We start from the raw sequence: 25,514 nt of genomic DNA on the forward strand, positions 1-25,514 counted from the left end.
AGTCAGACGCGACTTGAGACCCAAACCTTGGTCCGGTGGTGAAGCCCAGGACTAGAGGGGCCTCTCATACCTGCTATTATGGTTTGGACCAAACTGGAGACTCTGACACTCTTGATTAAAACGGAACAGGTGTATAAACGTGACTGTATTCAAAATACGTAAAACAAAATCATTGATATATTACCGACGCAACTGGTGTAAAAATTCAGGTTATTGAACGCATCCCCAGGTTTATGACCTTTGACAGGTATGTCGAGTTTCTCGCAATCTGCAGAATCACAAACAGACGAAATCATCCTGCCCACAGAAAGGATGAGCAGTGGCTCCAAAACAACTGAGAGAAAATCTCACTCATTCACATCCATGTGATTTTTGCTGAAGTGTGTGTGTGTCTGTGTGTGTGTGTGTGTGTGTGTGTGTGGATTTGTTCAGGCGCCTGTTGTTCGACTTTTAACGCCTTGCTTCACATCTAAAAAGATGTTTTCAAACTGCAAGTTATATTTTCAAAAATTCAAGATCATTTGGAGTTAGAAGAACTTTGATTAGAGGCAGTTTGTCTCTATATAGAGAGTAGATCCAGGAGTCTATAAATCTATGTTCTTAAGGTGCTATAAATAGCCTTAGCTTATAGTTGTCGTTGTTACACCAGACTACTGCCACCCCCACCCCCCTTCATCCCCCTGACTCCTCCGAGTGCCTGCTTCCCATCTCCAGTCCTTTCACTCCACATCCATCCTCTCAGCCGTTTGGTGCATCAATTTGATCGTTTGCGCACAATCCTTCATTAAACACAACCACTGAATAAATGTTTCTCAGGCTCCTGGCCGCTCCATCTCCGTCTCCTGCACGTCTGTTAAGCCTTTGTCAGAACTATATATTTCACCTCTCGCTACACAGAACCCTCTTGGTCTGTGTCTCAGGGCAAAAAATCCTTTCCAACTCTTCACAGAATCTATATTAGTATTGTGTATTGCAACTCACCATTACACATGTGGGAGCCTGATTCCCAGCTCTGCTCCCTTCCTGTGAATGGGAAATGATTAGTATTCCTTTCCTGGCCATCACCTCCCCCACCCTGCCCCCTGCCTGGGACCTCTCAAATACACTCTCACCAACACGCACAATTTCATTTGCGCGCTATCGCCTGCTTTGCATTTCTGTCCCCCTGCTTTGCGCCGTGCATCAGACCAACGTTGACACCAATGCAAGTTTTTCTCTTCTTTTTTTCATCCCGTTTCATAATCTCTGTCTGCCACCTGTTCAGCTCCTTCCACGACCACAAGGATGATCTCCGCAAGCGCCTGTCCTACACCACACACAAACTAGAGATGGTGGAGACGGAGTTCGACTCCACTCGGCAGTACCTGGAGACGGAGTTGCGACGGGCTCAGGAGGAGCTGGAGAAGTTCACAGAGAAGCTACGCAGGTGCGTGCACTGGTGCAGATGACCCGGTGATGCCGATATGCATTTAAAATAACAACTACCGGCACAAACCTATAGGCGTCATTGTTGGAACCCCCTCTGAATGGCATCAAAGTCTTACAGTCATTACAGTGAGGGAAAGAGATAATGAATGTTAATTAAACCGAATGGAACGACAATGTTTCCGACAATTGAAGGCTTTCACGTAAAGAGCTTGGCTCGATTGGTTTTTTTTTTCACTTCTAATTAGTCACATCCACAATAAAAAAAACATAAACTGTCACAACTCACAGGAGGCAGCAGCTTGGACCTCCCTGCCTCACACAGACTCTGCTGATGTTTCACCTTCTGGTCCACATTGCGTTATTTCGATGAAACTAAACTTACTAAATAACTTCCTGTATAGCTGGGACTTCCCAGAACACATGACAGGAAAGCAGGTTTTATAGGTTAAAGAGATGAAAAAAAAAAAAAAGTGAAGTTCCTTTCTGGCATAAACTCGGCCAGGGCTTCTGGTGCGAGCGCTGGTCCCTCAGACTAGATTCATCAGAATCCTGAAGGAAAATACCAAATGTAGAGATTTTTCAAGGTTAGAAAAAGGAGCAGAGCCTTTTTTGGCCATTCTCATGGCCAACCTCAGAGTCTGAGCACCTACAGGACATTCTTACTCACCTTTCAGCAAAATGAACATACCAGGAGAGAGAAAAACCAACGACATCCACAGTGTTTGTTTTAAAAAACCTTTTGATCAGACGGACATTTTATAGCGATGGACCTTAAACACGAATACTGCAATGCTTAAACTTGAGACTTTTCCTTGAAGCTAATCATTTGAAACGGGTAAATGCGGCGTGTGTGTGTGTGTGTTCTGGGGGATCCGATGTGCCCGATCCTCTCGAGCTGAGCAAAAATCCCTCCTTTTATGTCACGAGCGGAGACCGAGCCCCGCCATTACCGTCGTTTTAGCCATCTGATTGATTGATTGGGCTTTTGAAGACAGAAATTGTCTGATGGGTGACTCACTTCTGGGGGGGAAAAAAACAAACAAACAGGCACTCCTCAGTCGGCTCTTTACAAATGAATTACAGCACCCGGTGATGCTGCTCGTGATGTCAGTTTTTATTACAGCTCTCAATCAATTTGTAAAGCTCTTACCTCTGCTGCTATTTTTCCCATTCACGCGCCTTCTCTCGAGCTTCTCTGAGCTTTCTTGGGTTTTTGCCTCCTAAATGTCTTGACCAGTGATGTTTAATCACTTAATAGTTCATTGGCACTGTCTTGGACATCAAATTTAATGCGTAAATACAATTTAATTATAAATGTATGTGTTTTACACATCCAAAAGACGTCGGAACATTTTGGTATTTGTTTACATGTATAAACATTACACTGTGACTTGGCATTTTGTTTGGCATTTCAACTAAGCGCTGCCGTTCTGGGCTATTCGCAGGATTCAGAGCAGCTACGCAGCTCTGCAGAGGATCAACCAGGACCTGGAGGACAAAATGCACAGAACGGTAAGGACTCTGAAAACTAGAGATCTAGCTCTGTGCAGTTTGAATGTCATGTTGCGCCAAAGCCTTGGGCTTTTTTGTGAAGGGTAGATGCATGCAGAATAAAAGATGGATAAAAATCAATAGCAGACCCACCTTAACATGGATGATTGATGCAATACATGTTTTAATTGATTTCTCACAGAATTTGAAAACAAAAATACAATGAATCTCATTTGTATGTTTTTGTACGTTGAGAACCACCATCACGACGTCCCCCCGATGTTTTTGTTCAGTCATCGACCCCCCCCAAGGATATATTCTTTGACACAGTTACAATAATACAACACACCTTTTCAGCGTAAATCTATGCAGGTTTGGAATGACGATGGTTATTGGAAGGGGATCAGGGAGCTGTTCATTGGCATTGGCAAAGCTCAGAGCCTCAGATACTGGGGTCAGGACAAAGAGAGCATTGCTAAATGATAATAATACACTATAAATTTCATAACAAATGGCAAAAGTAGGCTCATTTTAATCACTCTAAATTTTGGGTTATCATCTCACTTGTGATGTGGGCATATAGAACAGTCCAGAGTGGCCTCGCAATAGGAACCGTTTGCACACTGTCATGCATTCTGGGTCAGATCCTTTAATGGGGTCAGCGCAAGAGAAGGCACAGTGCTAATCTGTGACCCCATGCAATCAGCTGATTTAGGAGTTCTGATGTTATTAACTCCCTGTGCGACAGATCTTGCTCCCTATGTGGTCTGAGAAATGAAGAATCTGCTATAATCGATGGCCGGTGCACCTAACCGCTGAACCGTTCTCGTTTTCTGCAAAGACCATTATATGATCAAAGACAGGTGGTGCAATGAATGTTCAAAGTAATTGGTTCTACCTGCCATGCAGCCCCATTAGAAAACGATTTCGGCTAACCACTGCTCCGGTCACCTCAGCGGCAGCTGTCCAATCACATCAGGTTTAAAGGTTCCCTGAGAGTTTCGCCCCCCCCAGAGCCGACGCTTTACAGCTGATCAGCGCGCAGGACGAGGCGACTCCGCAGCCAGGAACCATCACCGCTTGCTGTATCCTGATTAAAGTGGATAGCAATCTCATTGGGAGTGTGATCCATGAAACTTGTCTGCCGGTCATAGACAATCATGAAAGAGAACTGGGTGAAAGTATTAGTGAGCAGCTGCATGGTGCAAGAAGATTGGCCGGTGACAGGATGAATTGTGAGCTAAGGAGGCTTTTTTTCGAAACGTGTTTGTTCAAAAGTGGTGCACGCGTCAAGGCTTTTTGACAAAGTATTAAGCCTGTTGGTCCAATCCCTCTTCTCTGCATCCTCTTCTCTCACACCAACTAACTTCATATCATCTTTCCATCCATCTACAAGTCTCCTCTCTGGTCTTCCTCCAGACCTCCTGCCTGGCAGGTCCAACCTCAGCATCCTCCGACTCAGATCTTCACCATCCCTACTGTACATGTCGATTTTCCTGCTTGTTAAACACACACTCATGGCATTGATTTTCCACATTAATATAGAACATGGATTAATAAATGGATTCTCAAGGCACCCGGTAATGAGGATCATTTATGAGCACCCAGCGTCAGCAGCTTTCACCCGAAGAGACCTCCTGCGAGGAGGCAGCCCCCCGTGGGAATAATGTGAACACTCTCACGTCTCCGCTTTACCGACGTTAAAGATGACAAAACGTCTCAGACAGTCAGACTTGAAGGAAAATGATTAAATAAGTCAAACTCAACTTCCATCTCATTCTCGAGTCTACAAAGCTGCGGCCTTTTTAACGGCAGCTGCCACATGCTGGAATTCTGTCGAACGGAGATTTTGCCCGAAGTTCATTGTTCAGACGACAATTGATAGCAATGTCACACTGGAACAGAATATCAAGCTGCCTTGTAGTCCGGGGAGCTGTGGACATGCTTATAAATGTGACATGAATCCAAGCATTCGCTCAAAAGCATCCGCACTGCAGTAATCACAGCTGATATTCCCCACGTTCGATGGTGAGCCCTCTTACAAGAAGAATAAGAGCCCGAAATGTCTCCGTGTCAAGCATCGTTCCGTTCGCAAGCGCAGGCACATGCAGAACACACCAATGATCTCATCCCAGTCGAGCGAGAGTGATTCTGAAATCTTTTGGCTTTTCAAAGGCCACGTCTGTCGAGCTGAGAGTTACGGGATAGCGGATCCGTCTTTGTGGCGGTGTGGGAATTTTTTTTTTTTCTGTAGCGTCAGGCCTCATTGGGGTTTTCATTTCTTTTGATGTCAAGTCATGCAAAGGCGTTTCAAGGGGGAAAATATGCTCCTTTGTAGACGACAGCCCGGGCAGGCGGGCTGTGACAAAAGCAACGCCAATCAAATCAGACACGTAATTAAAAGTTCTAAAGGGGTCCGGATGGCAAGGTCAACTGAAAACCACCAGAGAATGAAACAATCCCATAAAGCCCAACATGAGAGATTAGCACCTGGGAGCAATGGCAAACGTGCGCGGTGACCATGAGGGAGCAGAACCAACTGCTGAATTTAGATTCACCAGCTTGAGATGAGCAGCAAGGTGCTCAGTCATGAACTCATAAGCTATCTTTCCCCACCACCCCCCCCAAAAAAAATCGATATTTAAGGACGCAAAGGTTGCGTCTGAAGTCATTCTTTATACTACATATGCCGCTTCTCCTGGGCTCAGGGTCGCTCCGGAACGGGGCTCAGCGGAGCTCAGGAATCAAACCGCGAACCTCGGGTTCTGAGATGGCAGCTCCGCTACCTGAGCCCCGCATGAATGCTGTGCCTCATTGCTGCTCTGAAACAGGCGGAAAATCCCCACGTCTCTCAGCAACCGCCATTCTCCAGTTAAATAAGATCACCAGCCATTTTGTGTGGATAAACAGTCAGAGAGCTCTGTCGGGCCAGGAGACGCCTGCTAACACTCCTGGAATCTAATTACGTTGAAGTTCTCTGTGTAAAGTAGGAAATAGGGGCGATAGAAAATGATAGGCATTACCATAACAAGATAGCAGACACAAAAGAAAACAAACACACACACACACACACACACACACACACACACACACACACACACACACACTCACACACACACACACGGACACACACATCTGTCACGCAGTATCGACAATTACGTTAAAATTTATTACCGGGATATTTTCTAATTAAATTAAAATGCTATTTCTATACATCACTCTGGGTTCAGCCACATGCTATGGACATTTTGTCTTTATTATTCATATTTAAAGCCTAAAAACGTTATTGCTTGGATGAGTGTTTGATCAGTTTTGTCAGAAACATTGATTAATGATAGCTGATCGCGACCTTCCAGATTTTTTATTTCTTTTCTATCTAACACCTGTCATAACCATACAGTTTGATTTGTGTTCATTTGCACAGCGCAAACGGCCTCGTCTAATCTCTTGGGTGTTTGTGCGGACCTCCTCCTTCCCTTCCATTGAGATAATCAATGCAGTTTGATCCAAGATTGACATTTTTAACAGCATTGTTTATTGTGTCTGAGACCAGTGATCACTTGTGAGCCACCCTTTCCCACGGGGGAAATCGAAGATTTGCTGACGTGACATTTCTACGCGAGGATTAAATTTAGTTCAATGAGTAGCGTGTTTGGCATAGGGATCTATATTCTTGTTGTGTTCCTGTGCTCCTTAAAGAATGGCCAAATGGCAAATAATGTAGTTTTTGGAAGTTTGAGGTGGGTTAGATGAGCAACAGATAATGCATTTTTGTGAGTACCATTAACCTTCATGCAAGACTTAAAACTTTACTCTCATTTGCATGGAAAAGAACTGCTATACCATAGTGTTTTTGGTGCTGGAAACACTACAACCGGTGAAACGGCTCCTGAGATTAAGCAGTTATGCAAAGCAAGAGTATTTCAATGCTCTGGTTTAACTTTGTATTTGACTCTGATAATAGTAACAGCTATTTAGGGAGTTTGAAATTTCTGATAGTCACTTGTGTTTTAAAACAGCCAGCAATATCAGTCGACACCCACATGACTCCAACTGAGAACTGGACATCTCTGATTCCAAAGGGCTGATGTGAACGATTTGATTCATCCTGATGGTATGGGCACGGGGCCAGACGCAAAATACTGCAGTAAATCTTCTTATATTCACAATATAAATGAATATGGATTTCAATTTAGATCTCACAGTGATTCTCCCCTCGCCGCCATTGCAAAAACCCCTCTCCTAGTGTATGAGAACTCTTATGCATTTGATTTAGAATCTGCCCAATGAGGGATAGAGCTTATGTTTGGCGTCTTCATTTCAAGGTCCTCCTTAATGAGCAAAGAAATCGTATTTGTTGGAACTGAATTGAGTTCTCTTCTCTCCCCGGTGAAGCGCAGCCTTCAGAAATTGCACCTCGAGAGATTTGGGCTTTATTTGTTGTCCAGTGAAGTGAGAGAATGTTCAGAAGGGTGTGTGGAACAAATTGGGGTGTCATTCTTTTCTATATTTCTTTGCTTTGTACACTCTATTCAACAATTCCCCGGGATCGATAAGTGCAAAGAGTGCCGCTCATGTTGGTTTCTGTTGCATCATATTTTCGTTATATTACTCACCTGCACTCCATGAAAAGAAAAGAGACCCTCAAATGTTCTCCACTCTTAACACATCGGGCTTGCACTCTATGACAGATAAGGATTGTGAAAACACACACACACCCACCCCCCCCACACACACACACAGTCAGATCTCTATAAAATATGATACTAAAAAATGTGCATATTAATTTTTGTTGATGCAGCCTTCTTTATATACGGCAACAGCCGATAAGTGCGCCTCAGCGACAGCCTGTGTAACCAGTACAGTGTGACTCCAGGAGATAGTGAAACTCATCGTGCACAGCTGTGATTCCTCCGCTGGCCATAACACTAATTAAAATTACACTGATACTACAAAGTATTACAAGATCATGATCATCGTATCAAGAAAGCCTTCTGTTCACATTATCTCCATGTAGCCGGTGGAATTAGATGCCTCACCAATTACTTACGGGCTTCTTGTTGCTTTCATTTCATTGTTGACCACATTTGTGAAGGTTCCTCTTTAACTACTTTCGTAAGCGTCGCTCCCCTTTGACACTGTTTACTACCGACGCAGCTGCTGTACTTTTACAATATCCACCTCAACCCTTATTTAACTCTTGACCCAACCCTCACGAGTGCGAGAGGGTCAACATGCTGAGTAAGAAAATAATGTAACTGCCAGTTCCTCTGCAGTGCACGGCTATGAACGTGAATGAATATTATTCCTGTGGTGTGCCTTGTGCTGGCAGTGCCTCGGGGTCTCCAGGTGTATCACGGGTGTCTCACGCTCTCTGCAGCGATGTACGTAAATCTCAGCAAATCAAAAAAAAAAAAAAAAAGGCCACTAAATGCACGATGAACCCTATTTTCCTGCAGATAGAAATCTTAAACTGGTGACAACTTTAAGACATGTAAGCATGAGGATTTCACAGTACTATGGGGGAGACTTTTTTAATATTATTTTGTCAGACTTATTCAAATGGATCACAAAAACAGCAGCAATCCACTGACGTTTCCCTTGAGCGCTAACTGCAACACGTAATGGCCCATTTCCTCTCCTTAGAAAGGTGTGATGGACAATTGAATACACCGCATATTGAAATTAGATCAAATGGACTCATCGGCTACCAATGTCCGCAACGCTGCTAATTTTAACTAGAAAGGCAGTTTTCATCTACCCTCCACTCAGCTACATACATAATGCTAAGATATGACGATATCACATTACAAGAACATAAATCAGTAGGAAGTAAACATCTAACTTGTAATAAAAACACCGGTATTGTATAGATCACAAAACAGTCATATAGCAAAAAATGTGTAATCTGTGGGCAAGAAAGTCTGGTTGGATTATTCCGGGGGGCCTTTCTGTGTCTAGTCTCCATGTTCTCTACTTGTCTGAGTGGAGTTTCTCCAGTTTCTTCACACCGTGCAAAAACATGCAGGACGTTCATTGCAGATCCTAAATTGTCCAGACGTGAATGATTGCATGTCTATGTTTGAATGAGAGCGCGAATGGTTGTATGTCTTTATATGTAGTCATGCAAGAAACTGGTGACGGGTACAGAGTGAACCCCACCTCCCACCACAAGACAGCTGAGATAGGCCGCGGCCCCGAGTGCAGGATAAGTGGTATAGACGACGAATAAATGAACCATCCTTGTATCCATTGTTCTCCTGAGCTAAATGCAAGTTCACTACGACAGGCCATTCACATAAAATGCATTTCCATTCAACGAACAAAGCCCCAAAAACTGATTCCATGTGAACTGCTTTACAAGTTTGCAATACAAATCGGATCCAAGCCACATGGGAAGGGAAAACTCAGAATTGGGTCATTTACACCGTGTAGTAGAAAGACGGCCCAAGAGACCAGCTGATGTGCTTTCACGCTTTGCGGCATCTTTTCACTCAAAAAGGACTGACGGGACAGAGAAAAAAAAACAAAACAAGCAAAAAGCCAAACTATGGTAGCAAGAAAAAGCAAACTTCAAGTTTGGAAAATGAAGGTTTTCATCAAACCTAAGGGGCGAATGGTTACTGAGAAATTGGTGGATATCTGTTTCAGCAATAGAAAGAGAGAAAACAAATAAGAGTATATGTTCTGTGATTTAAGGATCCATGTAAGTCAGAGCAGCAGTTTTCCTGTCGTGCCAGCAGCCACAAAACAAATCCAACTGACTGCGCAACATCCTTGGCCGAGTTACAATGACCAAACAGTTACTTGTATGATTTTAGGCTTTCAGAGAGACGTTCAAACTTTGGATCTTTTGCCAACATGATATAAGTTTTCTTGCACATGACAAGGCTCTGACTCATAAACCACCAGTCTGTTGCAACAAAACCACCAAACAGGCAATTCTCCTGCCCCTAAAAATGATAAAGATCATCAGAAAAACATCTCAGAGTCTAAACTTTGTTTTCAATGATAGCAGGATTATGGTTGGATACATGGGATATGTGTTTGGTCCCACTGGACCGTGCATGCAACAAACAGAAAAGTATATGTATAGTGTATTTTTTTCTAACATGGGGACAAGCATCACTGGTCACACTAAAAGATCTACACAATTTTGGCTGCTTATTTGTTCACTACAGGATAATTGTGACATCCATTGCAAGAAAAGGGGTCGACTGTTGGTCAATTTTGGCTAGAACGGGCAAATTGGGAAAAAAACTGGTACCGATAAGAATCCTCCAGGAATTCTTTTCTTCTGCTGCTGTTGTTTGTCCCATCATTGTACCCGATGACTTCATATTTCATACCTAAAAATAATTTCTTGATGGAACAACTGGCCTCTTGAAAAGTCCCATGAACTTCTCCAAAGAATCACAGTTTGTCTCTCATGGAAACAAATATAACAAATATCTCTTATAATAACAACATTAGGCATCACATTGGTTGCAGTGGTTAGTGCTTCGGTCTCACAGCAAGAAGTTGCATGGTCCAGGTTGAATCTTGCGTCTCAACCAATGACAGCTGGGATAAGCTCCAGCATCACCCGCGACCCTGAATGCAGGATAAGCCTCAGAAGATGGATAGATGAATGAATAAGGACATTTGCGGTTTATTTGTTGAAATATCCACTTATCTGACTCAGAGCTCCTCCCGGATGACCGAACTTCTCACCTCATCTCTAAAGGAGAGTGCGGTCACCCTGTGGGGGAAACTCATTCCGACCGCTCGTATCCGTGATCTCGTTCATTCGGTCACTACAAAATGTCCTCTTAAACAAATTAATTCTCCTTTTGGGGATTTGATGATGATTACTGAACAAGATGTGAGGAGTAGAGCGCACCTGGATGAAGGTGAAGGAATACAGTGGACGATGTTTGCGTGCATTTTGGAGCGTGTTTGTTCTTGTGCCGACCGTTACAGCTGCCATTGCTGCTAAACCTATTTCTTGAAATTTGCTGTGAATCCTGGGTTGTTGTTTTTTTTTCCCCCCTTCATTTACTGTTTGCGTTATTGACACATCCAAATTTTTAGTGGTGAAACATCAGCAGATTAACAATTCAATAAGGCCATTATCACACTCTACATGAAAGGTAAAAATTTTATTATAACATATAAATAGGTGAATAAATTAATTAGTTAATATTGATCATATACAACACTAGTTTGGCACTTTATATCCTGTGACACAAATTGGCTGAACACCTACATTTAATAAACATACACATCCAAAGTGATACTGTGCAAAGGACGAGGACTCATCATCATCATCATCATCATCGCTGACAGTCAGTGACTAGCTGGTGTTCCCAATGGAATAACAAGCAACTAAAGAACCAGACATTTCCCTCTGGGGTTCTAATTGCCTGACACAGATACAAAGAGAAAGTAGATATCGGACCTCTAACAGTAACAGATTAACAGCTACACAATTGTTTTAAATGTCAAGAGCAGCTTCAGCAAGAACACTTAAACAACTTCTGTGTCTATAGGGATGATAAAGGAAATGATTCCTGTCCTCTGCAGACTGCAAAACTCATTCGCTTTGGGTTGAATCTGCCAGCAGAGAATGGCTCCGAGGAGCTTCCAACTAACGTCTCTTGTGCTCCATCCAAACATATATCTAAATATCACTGTCACATAACCTCATAGTCACAACATAGTATGTTCCAAGTAAATCATTCATCTCATTCTGTGAATTCTTTATTCCTATATTGATACCACAGGTAGGTTTACGGTGTCTTGACCATTGTCACGTGCATCTATCTATCTATCTATCTATCTATCTATCCATAATTTTGTACAGCTATTCCTTCGCTGGTATTACCCTTTTTGCGAATATTTTCATTACAGACCTGTGAAACCTAAGAAGACATCTTTTGGTATTTAACACTTGCACAGCTAGTGTTGGAAATTAGATAATATCTTTGGTCAAAAACCTTGTCGCATTAGTGAAAGAGATGCCTTTATAGAGTCATTTGCATGGTCAGCATCACCAAACTGAATGGAAACCAACAATAATGAGCTGGGGAAAGAGTGCTACAGAGTGCTGTGTCTCCACAGCTGATTAATAAGACCTTGACAGGATTGAATTTGAATGTCAATGTTGGCTGTATAGCTGACAATAATTGCCAGGTATTGGATCAGCTTGGGCACCCTGCATTTTGTAACAATCATCGCTATTGGGAGATTAGAGTGGAGAAGGGTGCAAGTGCTTGAAGCCGAATCATTTGTTAGCTGATGTTGTGTGACAGACCTCACAATTATGTTCTTGTGCGTGTGTGTGTGTGTGTGTGTGTGTGTGTGTGTCAGAGAATGAGAAATAGAAAACATAATTCCTCAGCCAATAAGACCTGTACTGCTCTGAGGAACTGCTGTGACGAATGCACCTGGCAACATGACCCTATGATTGACAGAAAGAGGGAAAGCAATCGTAACAGAGAACACTTATTTTACAGAGACCATAGTTTGTTGTTTAAAAGCCGCAGAGGGTTTTTGAGTTCAGAACATTAAAAAAAAGAGAAACCCTGCTGCTGTGACGGGTACACCCATCTATGCACCCAAACGTCATATGATCAAATTGGCTTAACATGCCTGGTTGAACATGTGCGGATTTGAAAATCTAATCCAAAAATGCCTAAAATAAATTAGGTCATATAACTTAATAATTAAAGATCTGCAATCCAACATTATATTCTGATGAGACTGTTCACACCTCGCAAGTGCAACATCCTTCACCCTATCGCGTACCTGTGGCGGAGAAAGGAGTGCTCTCTGTAAACTCTGCTTATTTTCCTCAAACACACCTGTTACTATTCTTTTTCATCTAAAACACAACCATTATGAGCCTCCGAGGCGTATCAGCCGTCAGGCCGTCTCGCCGACATCTCAGCTCGGGGATGACAGCTCGGCGGCCGTCATGACCGTCGTCAGTGTCGCAACTCATTTCACGTTCTTTTCAGCTGCAACGACGGAAAACAGAACAAGTGCATCATTTGTCTTTCTTTCCATCTCCTTAACTTTTCTCTCACTCCTTTCTCTCTCCCAGTGTAATTGATATGATAGGAGCTCTGGCAAGTGTAATCTTCTTTTAATTAAGACCTGCTGCTGGCACCGGCTTCAGACCGATAGTGACTTACAGCTCCTATGCTCTCATTTCTCTTCCTCTCTTCTGTCATTCTATGTTTCCCGGATCGGTCCTCCAACCTCTGTCCCGCTCGTGCTTCTCTTTCTCATCTCTACATGAACTCGTTCCTTCGATCCTCTGCTTCCTGTGCCTTTTTCTTGTTCTATCTATACTGTCAGCTTACGTTTTGTTTCTATTTGCCCCACCGCCTTCCGTTCTCCTGGAACACAGTCTCAGCACCACGAGGAGGAAAAGAGGGCCCTCAGCAGGGAAATCATTGTCCTCAACAACCACCTAATGGAGGCAAAGCTCACCATCAGTAAACTCAGAGAGGACAATGTGAGTATTCACCTTACTGCAGGGCATTTAACATGAAATATATTTTACCTGCACGCAAACAGATCTCCTTCTCGCCCCGGTCAATAATCCCGGCTTGTCAGCGGAGTCAGTTAGAGACCAAGAGGGCATCGAAAAGAATTTGTTTTCTGACTGGAACAACGGTTCTTTTGGCAGAAAAACCTCTCCGACCTCACTCACGTCTCCCACACACTGCATTTCTTCACCCTCCGTGTTTGTGCTTGAAGAGCTCACAGCAGATAGAGGAATTAAGACTAAGCCACTGGGTGCTCTATAGCGATTATTCTGGAATATATCAGCATCCCGAGGGCGGCCTGGAGTGCTAGCTCTGAATACCTGTGCCCGCAGGCATTAGGCAACTCGTAATTCTTCTTTGAAGTCAGTTTGCTGGAAAATCCAACAGGGGGCTCTGGGTGAAGTTGGAACTTTTAAGAACTTTGGCGCATTTTGCCGATCCTCTCAGATTAATCTCTGCTGCTCGAGTCCAATTTGACAGGAGGGTTTTTTTCCTGTCAACGAGGCGGGCACGCCAGAAAGCGAGCTGTAAATGTATTGTTACAACATGAAATAAAGCACTTCTAGAGGCGTCACACACTTCACCGTTAAATCCCAAAGATATTAAGTCAATATGATTCGGCTCTTCGCTAGCGTGAATGTTTCAATCCCTTCAAAATATTCATTTTTGTTAGTTAAATGTGTTTTCTCTCCATTTCGTCAATTGCTTTCCCAAGATATTTACTGTGTAAATGTTGCAGAGTCATTTCTTTATCCATTTATCCTTGTTTTTTTTTTAAATACAGATTGGAAATTAGCATGAATACCCTACATATTTTCAAAATGGGGGTCAAAAATTAACTTTGCCCTGATTTAAAAATATACATTATTCCTTCTTTGCAAAGTCTAGTCCCTCGCCACTAACTGAACCCAAAAGGCAACTCGGCAATTGCACGGGAGATAAATGTCGACCATTTAATATCAAGTGCAACATCACCAAGGTTCACAGATCAGTTCTAACTGTCCACAAAAACTATAGGGAGCCCGAACGTCCCCTTGGCAACAAAAATGAAAAGAAATAGAATAATTCTAAAAGCAGTCACTGGTGACTGCCGGGGGAGTTGAAAATGTCAGATAGAACGCTTTGATGTCAAGGGAAGAATTGTTAGTGTGTGTGTGTGTGTGTGTGTGTGTGTGTTGTCGTGGTGTTACTGTGACACAGAGAGGCTACAGAGCCGCAAGAACTGACCTTTACGAGTGGATGGATTTCACAGGGGGTTAGTCAAAACCAGCTGCCCACACAAACACACGCAGGCAGACAAACCCAGAAAACAAGAAAAGTGAGGCGGCGTTGATGCCGCGGACCACCCTTGCCGAGGTCTGAATTTTTTAGGAAGATGAAAAGAACTTCCCAGAGAGAGGAGATAAACAGCTCCTGTAGCTTCCACAGCTGGCAGATTAAAACCGAGAAAAAATAACCACTGCAAAGCAAAGAGTAGATATAATGGCAATGAGGAAATCCATCAAAAACCCTGAATTCAATCTATTTGGAAAAAAAAACTGATAATAAATTAAACCAAATCACCAGCTCAATCAGCAGGAATCCTCCCGTCAACTAGGCTTTTCATTCAATTTTCCTATTGAACACTCAGTAATTATATATCCTGTAATATAATAATCTCCAAATGACTCAATTATGGGATTGTGGTCCCAATCACATGAGGCGTCTAGGTTTCTCCGTGGCATGTAATTAATAAACAGTTCATAAGCATGAAACTGGCACCTTCTGTTTTTACAATTCACCGTATCCAGAAATGATTTCACCCCGAGGTGCCGTCATAATGATAAAATAATTAAACCGCAATTAGAAAGGTATAATCTTAAATAAGTGTTTTCCCCGAAAGGCACTTGAACTCGGAACACCCGGCGGTCGGAGGCTCGCGGGAACAATCAGGCTGCTAAAATGAACAAGGTTTCAAAGTGTGTATCTAGTGATGGATAACCTCTCTGCCTCTTACAGGACCTGTACAGGAAAGACTGCAACCTGGCAGCCCAGCTGCTGCAGTGCTCCAAGTCTCATTACCGAGCGCACAAAATGTCCGAGGTGAGCAGCCATACTCCGGCGCTGCAGCTCAATCCAGGTTTTACTTATAATGTGTGTTGCAGCAAAAATTTGCCTTGTTCTTCTAAAAAACAATTTAAATAGATTGCGTTGTGATAAATACTCGGCTTGATTAGTTAGAAGCCGTGCCGCTGAAAGACCACAGTGAGTTATTGGTTGCTTACTTCAAACCACGCGGTGAAAAGCAGGCGGCTCGGCCACATCGGGAAGATTTTTCACAATGGCTTCTTCATTCCCCCGTGTTCAGACTTACTTAATTAAAATCGACCACTGAAATAATAAATGAGCTTAGGTATCAGGTTCCCAAATTGGGGGGGGGGGGGTTTGTGGCTCGTGTGTGTGTGTGTATGTGTGTGTGTGTGTGTGTGTGGTGCCCCTTGTCAGATTGATGCCGGTCTGCCAGGTAAAAGGGCAATCTGACCTTTTTACATTATGAAATATTCATTATCCTCCACATTACACAAACTGCCACGACAATGAATCAGAGTAAAGAAACTCTGAAAAGACGTCTTCTTTCTCTACGTGAAATTATGAGTTCACAGTAATAAACAAAAGGCCAAGAGAGCACTAAAACATAAATACATCATGCACGTCAAGTGTGCGATAAAATTTAAAGCTAAAAATAGAATGAAATGCCAGCAGGAGAGCAGACCAGGCCTGCGCGTCAGTGAGGTGAGCAGTCGATACATACAGTATGTCTACATAGCAGTTTATCCCCCAACACCCACCGCTAATCCTGCACCCCCCTGAGAGCAGAGCTCATGCTTGGCCACATTCGGCTAATATTAATTTGCTCACCTGAGTCCATTTCGGAACCTTACACTTTGAGAAGAGCTTGATTTTCATTGCTGTGGCATTAATCTAACTGTTCATCAACTAATGTTAGAAAACATGTACTTGCATAAGCTCTGTGCTAAACGTCAGACTATTGGAAAATGATTTGTTGTAATAAGTGGCACAGCGAGGAAGAGAAGTGCCTGAAGTTGCGCTCCTTGATAAGACATTAAACCACTTATTTTAATAAATGAAGCGAGACCTGTTGAAGTAAATGCTTCGTGGATTAAAACTGCAGAACAGTGTGACTGTTAATTAAGATATGTCTCAGATAACGGCGAACGTTGAGCTTGCTACTTGAAGCACACACTGTATATTGTGTTCTCCCCACAGCCTCACCTACTTTCCGTCTCTGTTCCTTCAGGGAGAAGTAGCTGCTGCTAAAAATAGCCTTGACTTAAAAGATGCAGGTTATTTTATGCCCGGGCTAGCTTCTATTTCTCAACAAAGCCAAGTCAGTATTTTATCTTTATTTCTATTCCCAGCTGGAGGCCCGAAGCGCTGGTTTAATTTGAATCTAAGACGTTCCCTGTGGAAGCGATATGTGTTTGATGGTAGACAGAAGAAAGAGACAGTGAGTGAGAGGGAATGAGGGCTTTTTGGTTGAGAAGGCAGCGGCGCAAAAGGAAAAAGATGAAAGAATGAGGAAACGAAAAAGAGGGCTCTCAGTTTGGCGGCGACACTGACCCCGACCAACATTAATAGGCACAAAGAAGCAGTTCTTAATTGACAGGAAATTCTCGAGGTGGTCAGGATGGGGCAAGGAAAATTTGGAAAGAGGACGGTTGAGTTTTTCCTGGCAGAAAGTCTGAGAGGTGTGAACAACGAAATTAATATTACTGGGGAAAAGGGAAATTGGGACTGTGGTGGGAAGGAAAAATAAACAAATAGCTAATGTTGTGTTCAGCAGTTTTTTGACAAGTTCATTAGTGGGGCAGAGGAGTGCAAGTCCCTGGAGATACATGAATTGGAGGTCTGGCCTGTGTGAGGCTGGTGAGAACGAATTGCCTCACTAGACATAACCAGAGATTAAGGTCTTGAGGGAACCGCAATAAAAAACATAGCTTCAATGAAGACAAGCAATCAAGGAACCACAAACTTCAGAGGGATATTTCAACTAGTGTACAAATAATTAAGAAAAGTATTTCATGGTGCATTTTCCTACGCAACCCATTTCTTGACGATTGTAGCTGTTTCAATCACAGCAGATGAGCCACTGAGCTGCCGCCACAATTGACATCTGTTTAAACTTGTTTCCAATATTCATCAAGCCGCTTTTGTCTTTGCTTCAGCTGCCACTGGATTTCCAGGAACGCATCCGGTCCCACATCGAGAAACACAATCAGAATAATGAAGCCACCATGGCTGTGTGCCACTCCAATTACTCTGATGCCGTGCCCACAGCCATAATTGCAAAGGTCCTTGAAAAGGCTGGACCAGGAAGCAGTTGCCCGGTAACTCGCTCGCCTAGTCCGCAGCCACAGGATGGGGACTTTTTAACAGGAACGGGAAGCGGTGACCACCTCAATCGCCGCATTTCGTACAAGACCTCGGACTTGTACTGCAGCGATACGGCTCTTTACTGCCCCGAACGCTGGCAAGAGACGGAGCGTAGGCAAAGCATCGACTTTCACGGCACCAGGCTACTCCAGCTTCATGCCCAGAACTCTACGGACAGCAACCCAGATGAAGAGGCTTACAACTCTAGTAGCTACTCCCGCCGTGAGCCCCCATCCTCCTTCCACCACCAGGATGAGTTTGTCACTGGCAGCCTTCCCGCTTGTAGTTCCTATTCAAGCTTCAGCCTTGCATCCGATGACAAGGGCGGGGCTTTTGGCGGGTGTGGTCGGCCTGCCAGCAGCAGCTTATCTACTTCCCACCAGGGTCTGTACATGGACTGGCGAGATGCTGGCAGCGGAGAGTATGATCACAAAAGCATGTCTTCCTATGATAAAGACAGCTCTAGCTTCTCCAAGTCTCGCAGTATTCAGCACATGGTGACCCCAAGAAGTCCACAGAAGGGCATCTCACCAGCATACACACGGACGGCTTCGTGCTTCAGTGAACCGTATCACTCCAGCTCCCCCCGCCTGGCCTCTTCTCAAAGCATGGGGTCCACAATAATGCTAGGTGAGGTACGTGGAGGGGCTTTGGATAGCAGAGCTGACATGCCAGCCCCAGAGGACGACCTTAGCAACCGCTGGCGACAGCTGAGTGTGGAAGACATAAACACATTGTCATCATCCTATTGTAACATGACAGGGCGCGTGTCTCCGTACAGTTTCTCCGAGTGCCACTATGCCATGGGCACCTCTGGAAAGGTGAAAGGGTCTCTTTACAGCAGCTTTCAGGACGGAGATGATGTCTTCCATAGTCACATGCTGGACCAGTGCTTTGCCATCGGTCCCGCTTCTCCCAGCCACAGTCATAAACCTCCCGATGTGGAGCTTCGCAAACAGAAAAAAACGTCCATACTGTACAGGGCCAATGATGACAGTCGGGACTCAGAGTGCAGTCTGGTCTACTCAGGGAGCCCCAAAGAGAAGGAGGGTGGTGGGAGAGCGAAAGCAGGAAGCAGCACCAAGAAGGACTACGTAAATCTGAGTGCAGGAAGCTCCGCTGAATCCATACACCAAAGCTCCCAAGAGGCCTCGAGTCTTCAGCACTACCCTAAACCCAAGCCAAGCATCCGGCCGAGGCCAAGCTCCAGCTCTGCTCTAAGCGTGGGCCCTGCACTCCCGAAGAAGACCTCTCCAAGATACCAAAAATTTGGTAGCACAGGGCTGACTAGGAAGGACAGTTTGACCAAGGCACAGCTCTATGGAACACTTCTGAACTGAGCGGGCAAAAGAGCTGTTCGTTTTATGCATGACAATGACGATTCCTAACCTATTGTACTGTATGTCTTAAAAGTTCCCTGCAGCAAACACATACGTGTGTTTTGGGTGTTATGGGTATTACTATGTCGTTTTATGTATCTTAGCCAAGGCACGTTTCACGCAGTCTGCAACACGTTTTCTATAATACATCATGGTGTAGCCTCCCGAGACCAGCTTGTCAGTACATTTTAACCTTAATAACACACTTATAATTAAAACCAATGGCATAAAACCACAGTCCTTAAAAATCAACGTATAAATGTATAAAAAAAAAACACAACACAGACCATGAATATACTGTGCCATCAGCTTCAGTGTGGAGTACTATTAGTATAACCAGCAAAAGACAAATTAGTCCTGTTCTATAATCACTATAATTAATGAACTAAAGTAGATGTAATGGGATGACTTCATCATTAATACTCAGCATAGGGAATATTATCCATCATCATTTGTGGAGTCAGCTGACTACAAACTGTATGACCTAGAAGCACTTCTACTCAGTTCTTTCTCAAAGGCAAGAGTGACCCAAGAGTGAAAATGCACACAAATCAGATGTTGAAAAACAAATTCCAACTAAAATACTTGTCATGGGGACATTATCCTTAAAATCATGAAAAACAGAACATAAAAACTCCATAATAACTTGAAATTGGCTGCACAAGAGACCGTAAACTATGCCATTCAATTATTCATTACTTAAAGGGCACATTTACTCTATTATAAATGAAGTACAGATGCGTGAATTGGCCATTTGAGGTATCTGTATCCTATATAGCTTAATATAATTGTAATAGTAATCTTCAGAACAACCATTTCCATTTTTAACCTTACTCAGCTGATTGTTTCTTATTTTTATATCAAAATGACATCATAAAATGTCCGGCTCTATTGCACAGGAGGTATTCTCATACCAGGGAACTTGTGAAATTGCCTTAATCACATTCTTTGGAGCACCCGGTACCTGTGTACATACCGTCTGTTTGCTATTACGTTGCTGAACATATGTAACACCACTACAGCAAATGTTTCACTTTGGCATTGCACACAGGTCAGCTTTATTGGAGAAGGTTTGTATGTCCCTTTCTGAATTTCCTGATGACCATTTTCACTGAAACTTTCCTTTTGTAAAAGACAAGGCCTTATTGCTGTCTCAAAATCCAACAGATAAATAGCGTCCGTCAAACGGCTTTGCTTTGCCTCAGGTGACTCTGGGGGTATCCTTGCCTTTATTTGGCAGCAGACAACATAGAGTGAAAGAGGGATGGAGATGATCTCTGTTCCCTCCCAAGCCCCTTTGCATTTTACCCTACCCCAATGTTCTGTCCAGTCCCAGAGTGCAGGAGTGTCCCATTTTGGAGAGGATCACAGGATAGTGGTCCTCCAGACCTACATATGGCCCAAACAGCATTTTCAGTTGCGGGGGTATAGAAAAAAAAAAAAATCATTTTTTTATCATATTAAACAAATACCAAGCCAAATAATCTATATTACAGAGGTAACATATGCATGTTAGCCTTTGTACTTTTACCCAGTGTGACGTAAGCTAACTTAAAACATTTTCATAGACAATTCCACGCCAAAAAGACGCCCACCGACATTGTCAGACAATCGAAGATGCTTATTCATGGTTTCATTTAGTTTCCATGAATTAGTCAAACGGATGCAGATTGTTGCTTCAGATAAAACACTCACAGTAACAAATGATTTCCCATTTTCGGAGGCAAACGTATTCTTCATCTCCATTCTGAGGGGAGCCCTCATGTTGAATGCTCTTTGACTGTATCTTGGAAAGAAATGAGAATTCTGATTCCGGCTGGAATTTCAACAGTGTTATTACAGTTATAGCGTGTGCAACTCTCAATTTGGTTACCAGGGGAATCAATTTTCACCTGTCGCAAGCCTTAAAATTGTCATTGACATTGACATTGCCTCATCTTCTTTTAATTATTAAACCTTAATAGGAATTTTGAATGGGAATCGTACCAGTCAAAAGATGGGGGTGGGGTTCCATTGGAATAGGACTCCGCTGTTGAATAAAGCAGTTTTCTCTGAAGTTGTATCATTCCAAAGAAAGACAAGGCATCGCCAATCTCTTTCTGCCTGCACAGCTGTCCAAGGTAAGAGGAACAGTGAAAGGGGAAAGCAAAAGAAATGGAGCACAAGAAGTCATGACCGATTTTTTTTCTACCTCTACCATTTTTGTAGAGCTGGGAAGTGGCTCAAGGGTGTTTCAAAGGTTTTTAAACTGTGTCTGTTCTGATTTTGACCTGTCATATTTCTAAGAGTGGCTGCACCACACAGGCCATGGTAATTCTCAATTATATGTTTATTTTGTATGATATGTAATGTAGGAATATAAAGTATGGAAAAAGCTTGGACGTCAATATAATCACTGTACAAAGATATATGAAGGATACATGGTATTTTTGTTGAGGATGTAAAATAGGAGATGTAGTTGCAATATACACAGCTGTTATTACAATATGATTATTTTTAACCAGTGGGTTGATATACTACTGAATGTTTTGACCCTGAATGAGGAATGTTTTTGTCGTGTCCTACCTCCAGCCCTTACCCGGTACCAGGCCAGCTGTCTGAACATACAACTTGCCTGTCTGATGCATGGTTATATATTTTTTTCTGTATGTTTATTTACTTAATAAAGATGAGTGTTGGGAAATAAATCAGAGATGTCCTGCCATTGTTTCACATATTTCATACATCTTTGTTTCCCTGCGGGAGTAACCCCAACCAACCGTCTGCTGTTATCTAACCGTCTCCTCTGCATCTTCTGCTCACACAAACTAACTTCCTGTTTACTTTCACTCCATCCATAAATCTCCTCTCTGGTCTTCCTCTTGACCAAACCAAACCATCTCAGTCTGACTTTTCGCCAGAACATATTTTATATACGCATGATTTAGATGATTAGTCAGACGTAAAGAAGCACATGCAATGTCTACTTGGAAAAGTCATGGGTACAGCCTTCCAGCTAATTTCTATGCTGCAACTGTCATTGCCCATGTTAGCATTTCCCCCTTAAGGGCAGGTAGAAAGTCATGCTCTTATTGTTGTCAGTGTGCTGAAAAGTATTCCCTGCCTTTTGCCTCTGCTATTCTCCTTTTATTAATTTTAATATTCTAAACTGAATATCAGTTGAAGGATGAGAAAAATATTCTCAGAAGTTACATATTTGCAGTGTATATAAAGTGAGCTTTCCATCAATTTGCCATGGATGCTTGCTTCAGCTTCTGATTTTATAGATGGAATCACCCGATTTCTAGCTTAGGAATCCCTCACTAATCCCTCACTTTTCAGCTTTAATTAAGTTTTAAGTTTTAGCGTTTTTTTTTTTAAGAAAACTGCAGTGTATCTTAACAGCCATAATACATTGCATGTTGGTGTAGAACTTCAAATCAGTATCAAATAGTTAAACATACTTTGTAGACTATTGTACAAGCAACAGAATATCGATCACAAGTAAATTTTGAAGTCCCTGGATTTGGGAAATATCTGGCAATTCTTTGATACATGCCGGCGTATTATATAAGATCTATGGCTTTCTTTATGGGGGCCTGAAAGTAACTGTCACATCAGAACTCTTAAGAAAAAACATAAACAAGAAACCAGAAGTCCTTTTCGTGTATGGAAGAAGAAATTGATTAGATAAGAAGTATATAAATAGACTGAGACTTACCATAAAGGGAATGTGTCTGACTGATGATATTACAGAATGACATAATAAATATCGTGAACCAGATAACAATGAGATGATTTAATTAAGCTGAGCAGAATAGTGAGTGTGTTTTTGCTTTTTCAAATCCATTTTCAAATGTCATACCATTGCAAGGTGCACCGTGAAAAATGTTCAAAAGTTCAAACATTCGCAGACTTTCAGCCATTCTTGCGATCTAAATGTCAAGAGATTAAGAATTGAAATAAGCCTTGAAAAAAGATCCCGTTTTTTTTTTTCTCGGCCGGAAGGAATTTCTTAGAACTAGGCAGGCGTTTCCTTTGTCCGCTCGGATTGGTCAATGCCAGATCTTGATTTCGCCACCCCAGTCACAGGTGGCTGCGGTTGCAGGCAGGACAGGATGCTGAGACACACACAAGCAGGGCTGACTGTGGGCCTGGAGAGTGCGCAGAATACGGACATTATGGTAGTCATAGAAGTGCACAATTCCAGTCGAGCTCCCCGACGCCAGTATAGTCCCATCCTGAGAGAACTCACACTGCACTGCATATCCTTCCACCTGTAAATGGGCAAAAACGTAAAACGATCCATTTATCTAACAAAATGACTATTCTATTGTTGTTTGACTTCGAGAGAGAGGGGAAAAAATAAATCACTGTTGTAAATATGGGCAAAGTTTAAACTGGTGCAGGTGAAGTCTAAGGTCCTAAAAGCACATCATGCAGAAATATCGGATTTCGCTGGGAAAACATTCCGGAAAACCTTCTTGGTTAGCTAATTTGACAATGTTTAGATAATGTTTATTGCTCTCATAGTGGAGAGAACTTGCATACAGTTTGCTAATTCTGTGGACTCAGCCGAAAGATCTTAAGAGATGTGCCAGTCAAAACTTATTTTGGGTGCCCTGTGTATTTGGTCTGCATTTTATCCCATATTCTGTGAATTTCATTTGTTTTTTTTTGTTTTTTTTTTTTTTCGTTTGTTTGTTTTAACCTCAATTCCCATGTGAATCTGCTGGATTCCACTAATGTAAAGGAAATGGAAGTTTGCTGTAGATGTAATCTCCATACAGGCAGAAGAAACCCCTTGGTTCATCCATGTGATTAATAAGTACAATTTAAAGGAAAAAAAAGCGTATGTTATCGTAGCTTACAATTCTGGGTTTAACTTACTATGTTATCATGTTATTAATGTGAAACTGCACCTGCTAAATCAAGCTTCTACTTCTCATAAGGAACGGGTTAAAAAGAAAATGGTGAATACCAAACACCCGCTTAAATTATTCATGGTAAATAAAGTTTGGTATTCAGTACCTTGTTTGTTCAATGTGTTTATCTCCGGGAGTTAGAGAAATTCACCTTCATCTTTTATACTATTAAAGTAAAGCAAACCGGTTTTGAAGAATGCGCTGACGTTGGAATTTAAAAGGGAAAAAAACTAACTTGAAAATGGGTTTGTTATAAAATAAAATGCTGATTCATTTTAGACCATATAAAAAAAAAAAAACTAAATAGTGGTTACTCGGATATTAACAATACAATGGGGACCCTGTAATTCATATGTCTGCGCTGCCCTTCGCTGGCTCCCTGTGAGTATTAGAATGGTGTTGAAATTGTAAAGCTGTAAACTATTTTTAGAACCTGAATGGTCCTTCTTCTGCCAAAAGCTACTACCGATTCCTTAGGTGTCTGTCTGCTGACTGCATTCCCCAGCAGGACTCCGCTAATGGTCCCAAAATATCAGAGATTGCTGTACAGGCTGGTCAGCTGCAGAACTTTTAGTAACTGTTTGGGACTACTTGGCATTATCCCTGCAGAAGGATAAGAGCTTATTCTTGTTCTAGTATATGGTACTGAATCCCTGCCCACATTGAAACTCATCACATGCATTATGTAGCACATACCTCACTTCTCTGCTGAATATGTTCAGACTCATGCATTTACAACAATAAGGTGGGTCTTAACATAAGATAAACAGGGCAGCAGTAGCACTCACTTAGTAGAGAGCTTGCTAGGTTTCTGAAACTTTGTGGAAAAACATCAGTAGAGTAGGACTTTGACATAAAAGAAGTCGCCATGGAAAACATGATACCTATTCAAACAAAATAGGCTTTTTCCTGGATGGAGTATGGGTTGGTTGGAGTATTAATTACCGGTATCATGAATTGGTCATTTCATTCTTTTTATGTGACAATACACTGCATATTGGAAAATAAGGTAGATATTGCATTTGATTGAATATTCCATTAAACTGAAAATAAGAACTATAAGATTTTATAATAAACACGCATCTATAAAATGAAATTATGAATACCTTGGAAATTATTAATAAATAAAACAAGATTTACAACTCCATTCTCAACAATTTTCAATACACAATTAAATGAATGATCCTGCACACAAAAATGTTACAGCTCTAAACCCTTCAAAATTCAGCTCACATAACCTGACATATCCAAACTAGCTCTGTACGAGGTAAACTGAACTGCTACATTTGCATATCTTTTTGGTATTCATCAGTCAAGGATCTGAAACGGTTTTGGTCTGC

The 25,514-nt window shown here is 42.3% G+C and overlaps 2 protein-coding genes across 4 annotated transcripts in view; one reads left to right on the forward strand and one right to left on the reverse strand.

Moving 5' to 3' along the window:
- The window catches only part of begain (brain-enriched guanylate kinase-associated), a 36,399-nt gene extending 17,168 nt beyond the window's left edge, over window positions 1–19,231 (forward strand). The window contains exons 4-8 of the mRNA XM_086154334.1: window positions 1,265–1,426; window positions 2,874–2,940; window positions 13,316–13,423; window positions 15,456–15,539; window positions 17,684–19,231. Of these exons, the coding sequence (XP_086010460.1) occupies window positions 1,265–1,426; window positions 2,874–2,940; window positions 13,316–13,423; window positions 15,456–15,539; window positions 17,684–19,231 (1,969 nt within the window). The remainder of the gene's footprint in view (window positions 1–1,264; window positions 1,427–2,873; window positions 2,941–13,315; window positions 13,424–15,455; window positions 15,540–17,683) is intronic.
- wdr25 (WD repeat domain 25) overlaps window positions 18,308–25,514 on the reverse strand; it is a 29,258-nt gene continuing 22,051 nt past the window's right edge. For 2 of the 3 annotated variants that reach the window (XM_086154311.1, XM_086154290.1), the window contains exon 7: window positions 18,308–23,526. In XM_086154311.1, coding sequence (XP_086010437.1) covers window positions 23,305–23,526 — 222 coding nt within the window. In that variant the 3' untranslated portion in view covers window positions 18,308–23,304. The remainder of the gene's footprint in view (window positions 23,527–25,514) is intronic. The other variant, XM_086154301.1, reaches the window with a different exon arrangement.

The sequence above is a fragment of the Fistularia commersonii genome, chromosome 1 (assembly GCF_037954325.1).
Source record: "Fistularia commersonii isolate RoL2024-O1a breed Wild chromosome 1, RoL_Fcom_v1.0, whole genome shotgun sequence".
NCBI classification, from domain to species: domain Eukaryota; kingdom Metazoa; phylum Chordata; class Actinopteri; order Syngnathiformes; family Fistulariidae; genus Fistularia; species Fistularia commersonii.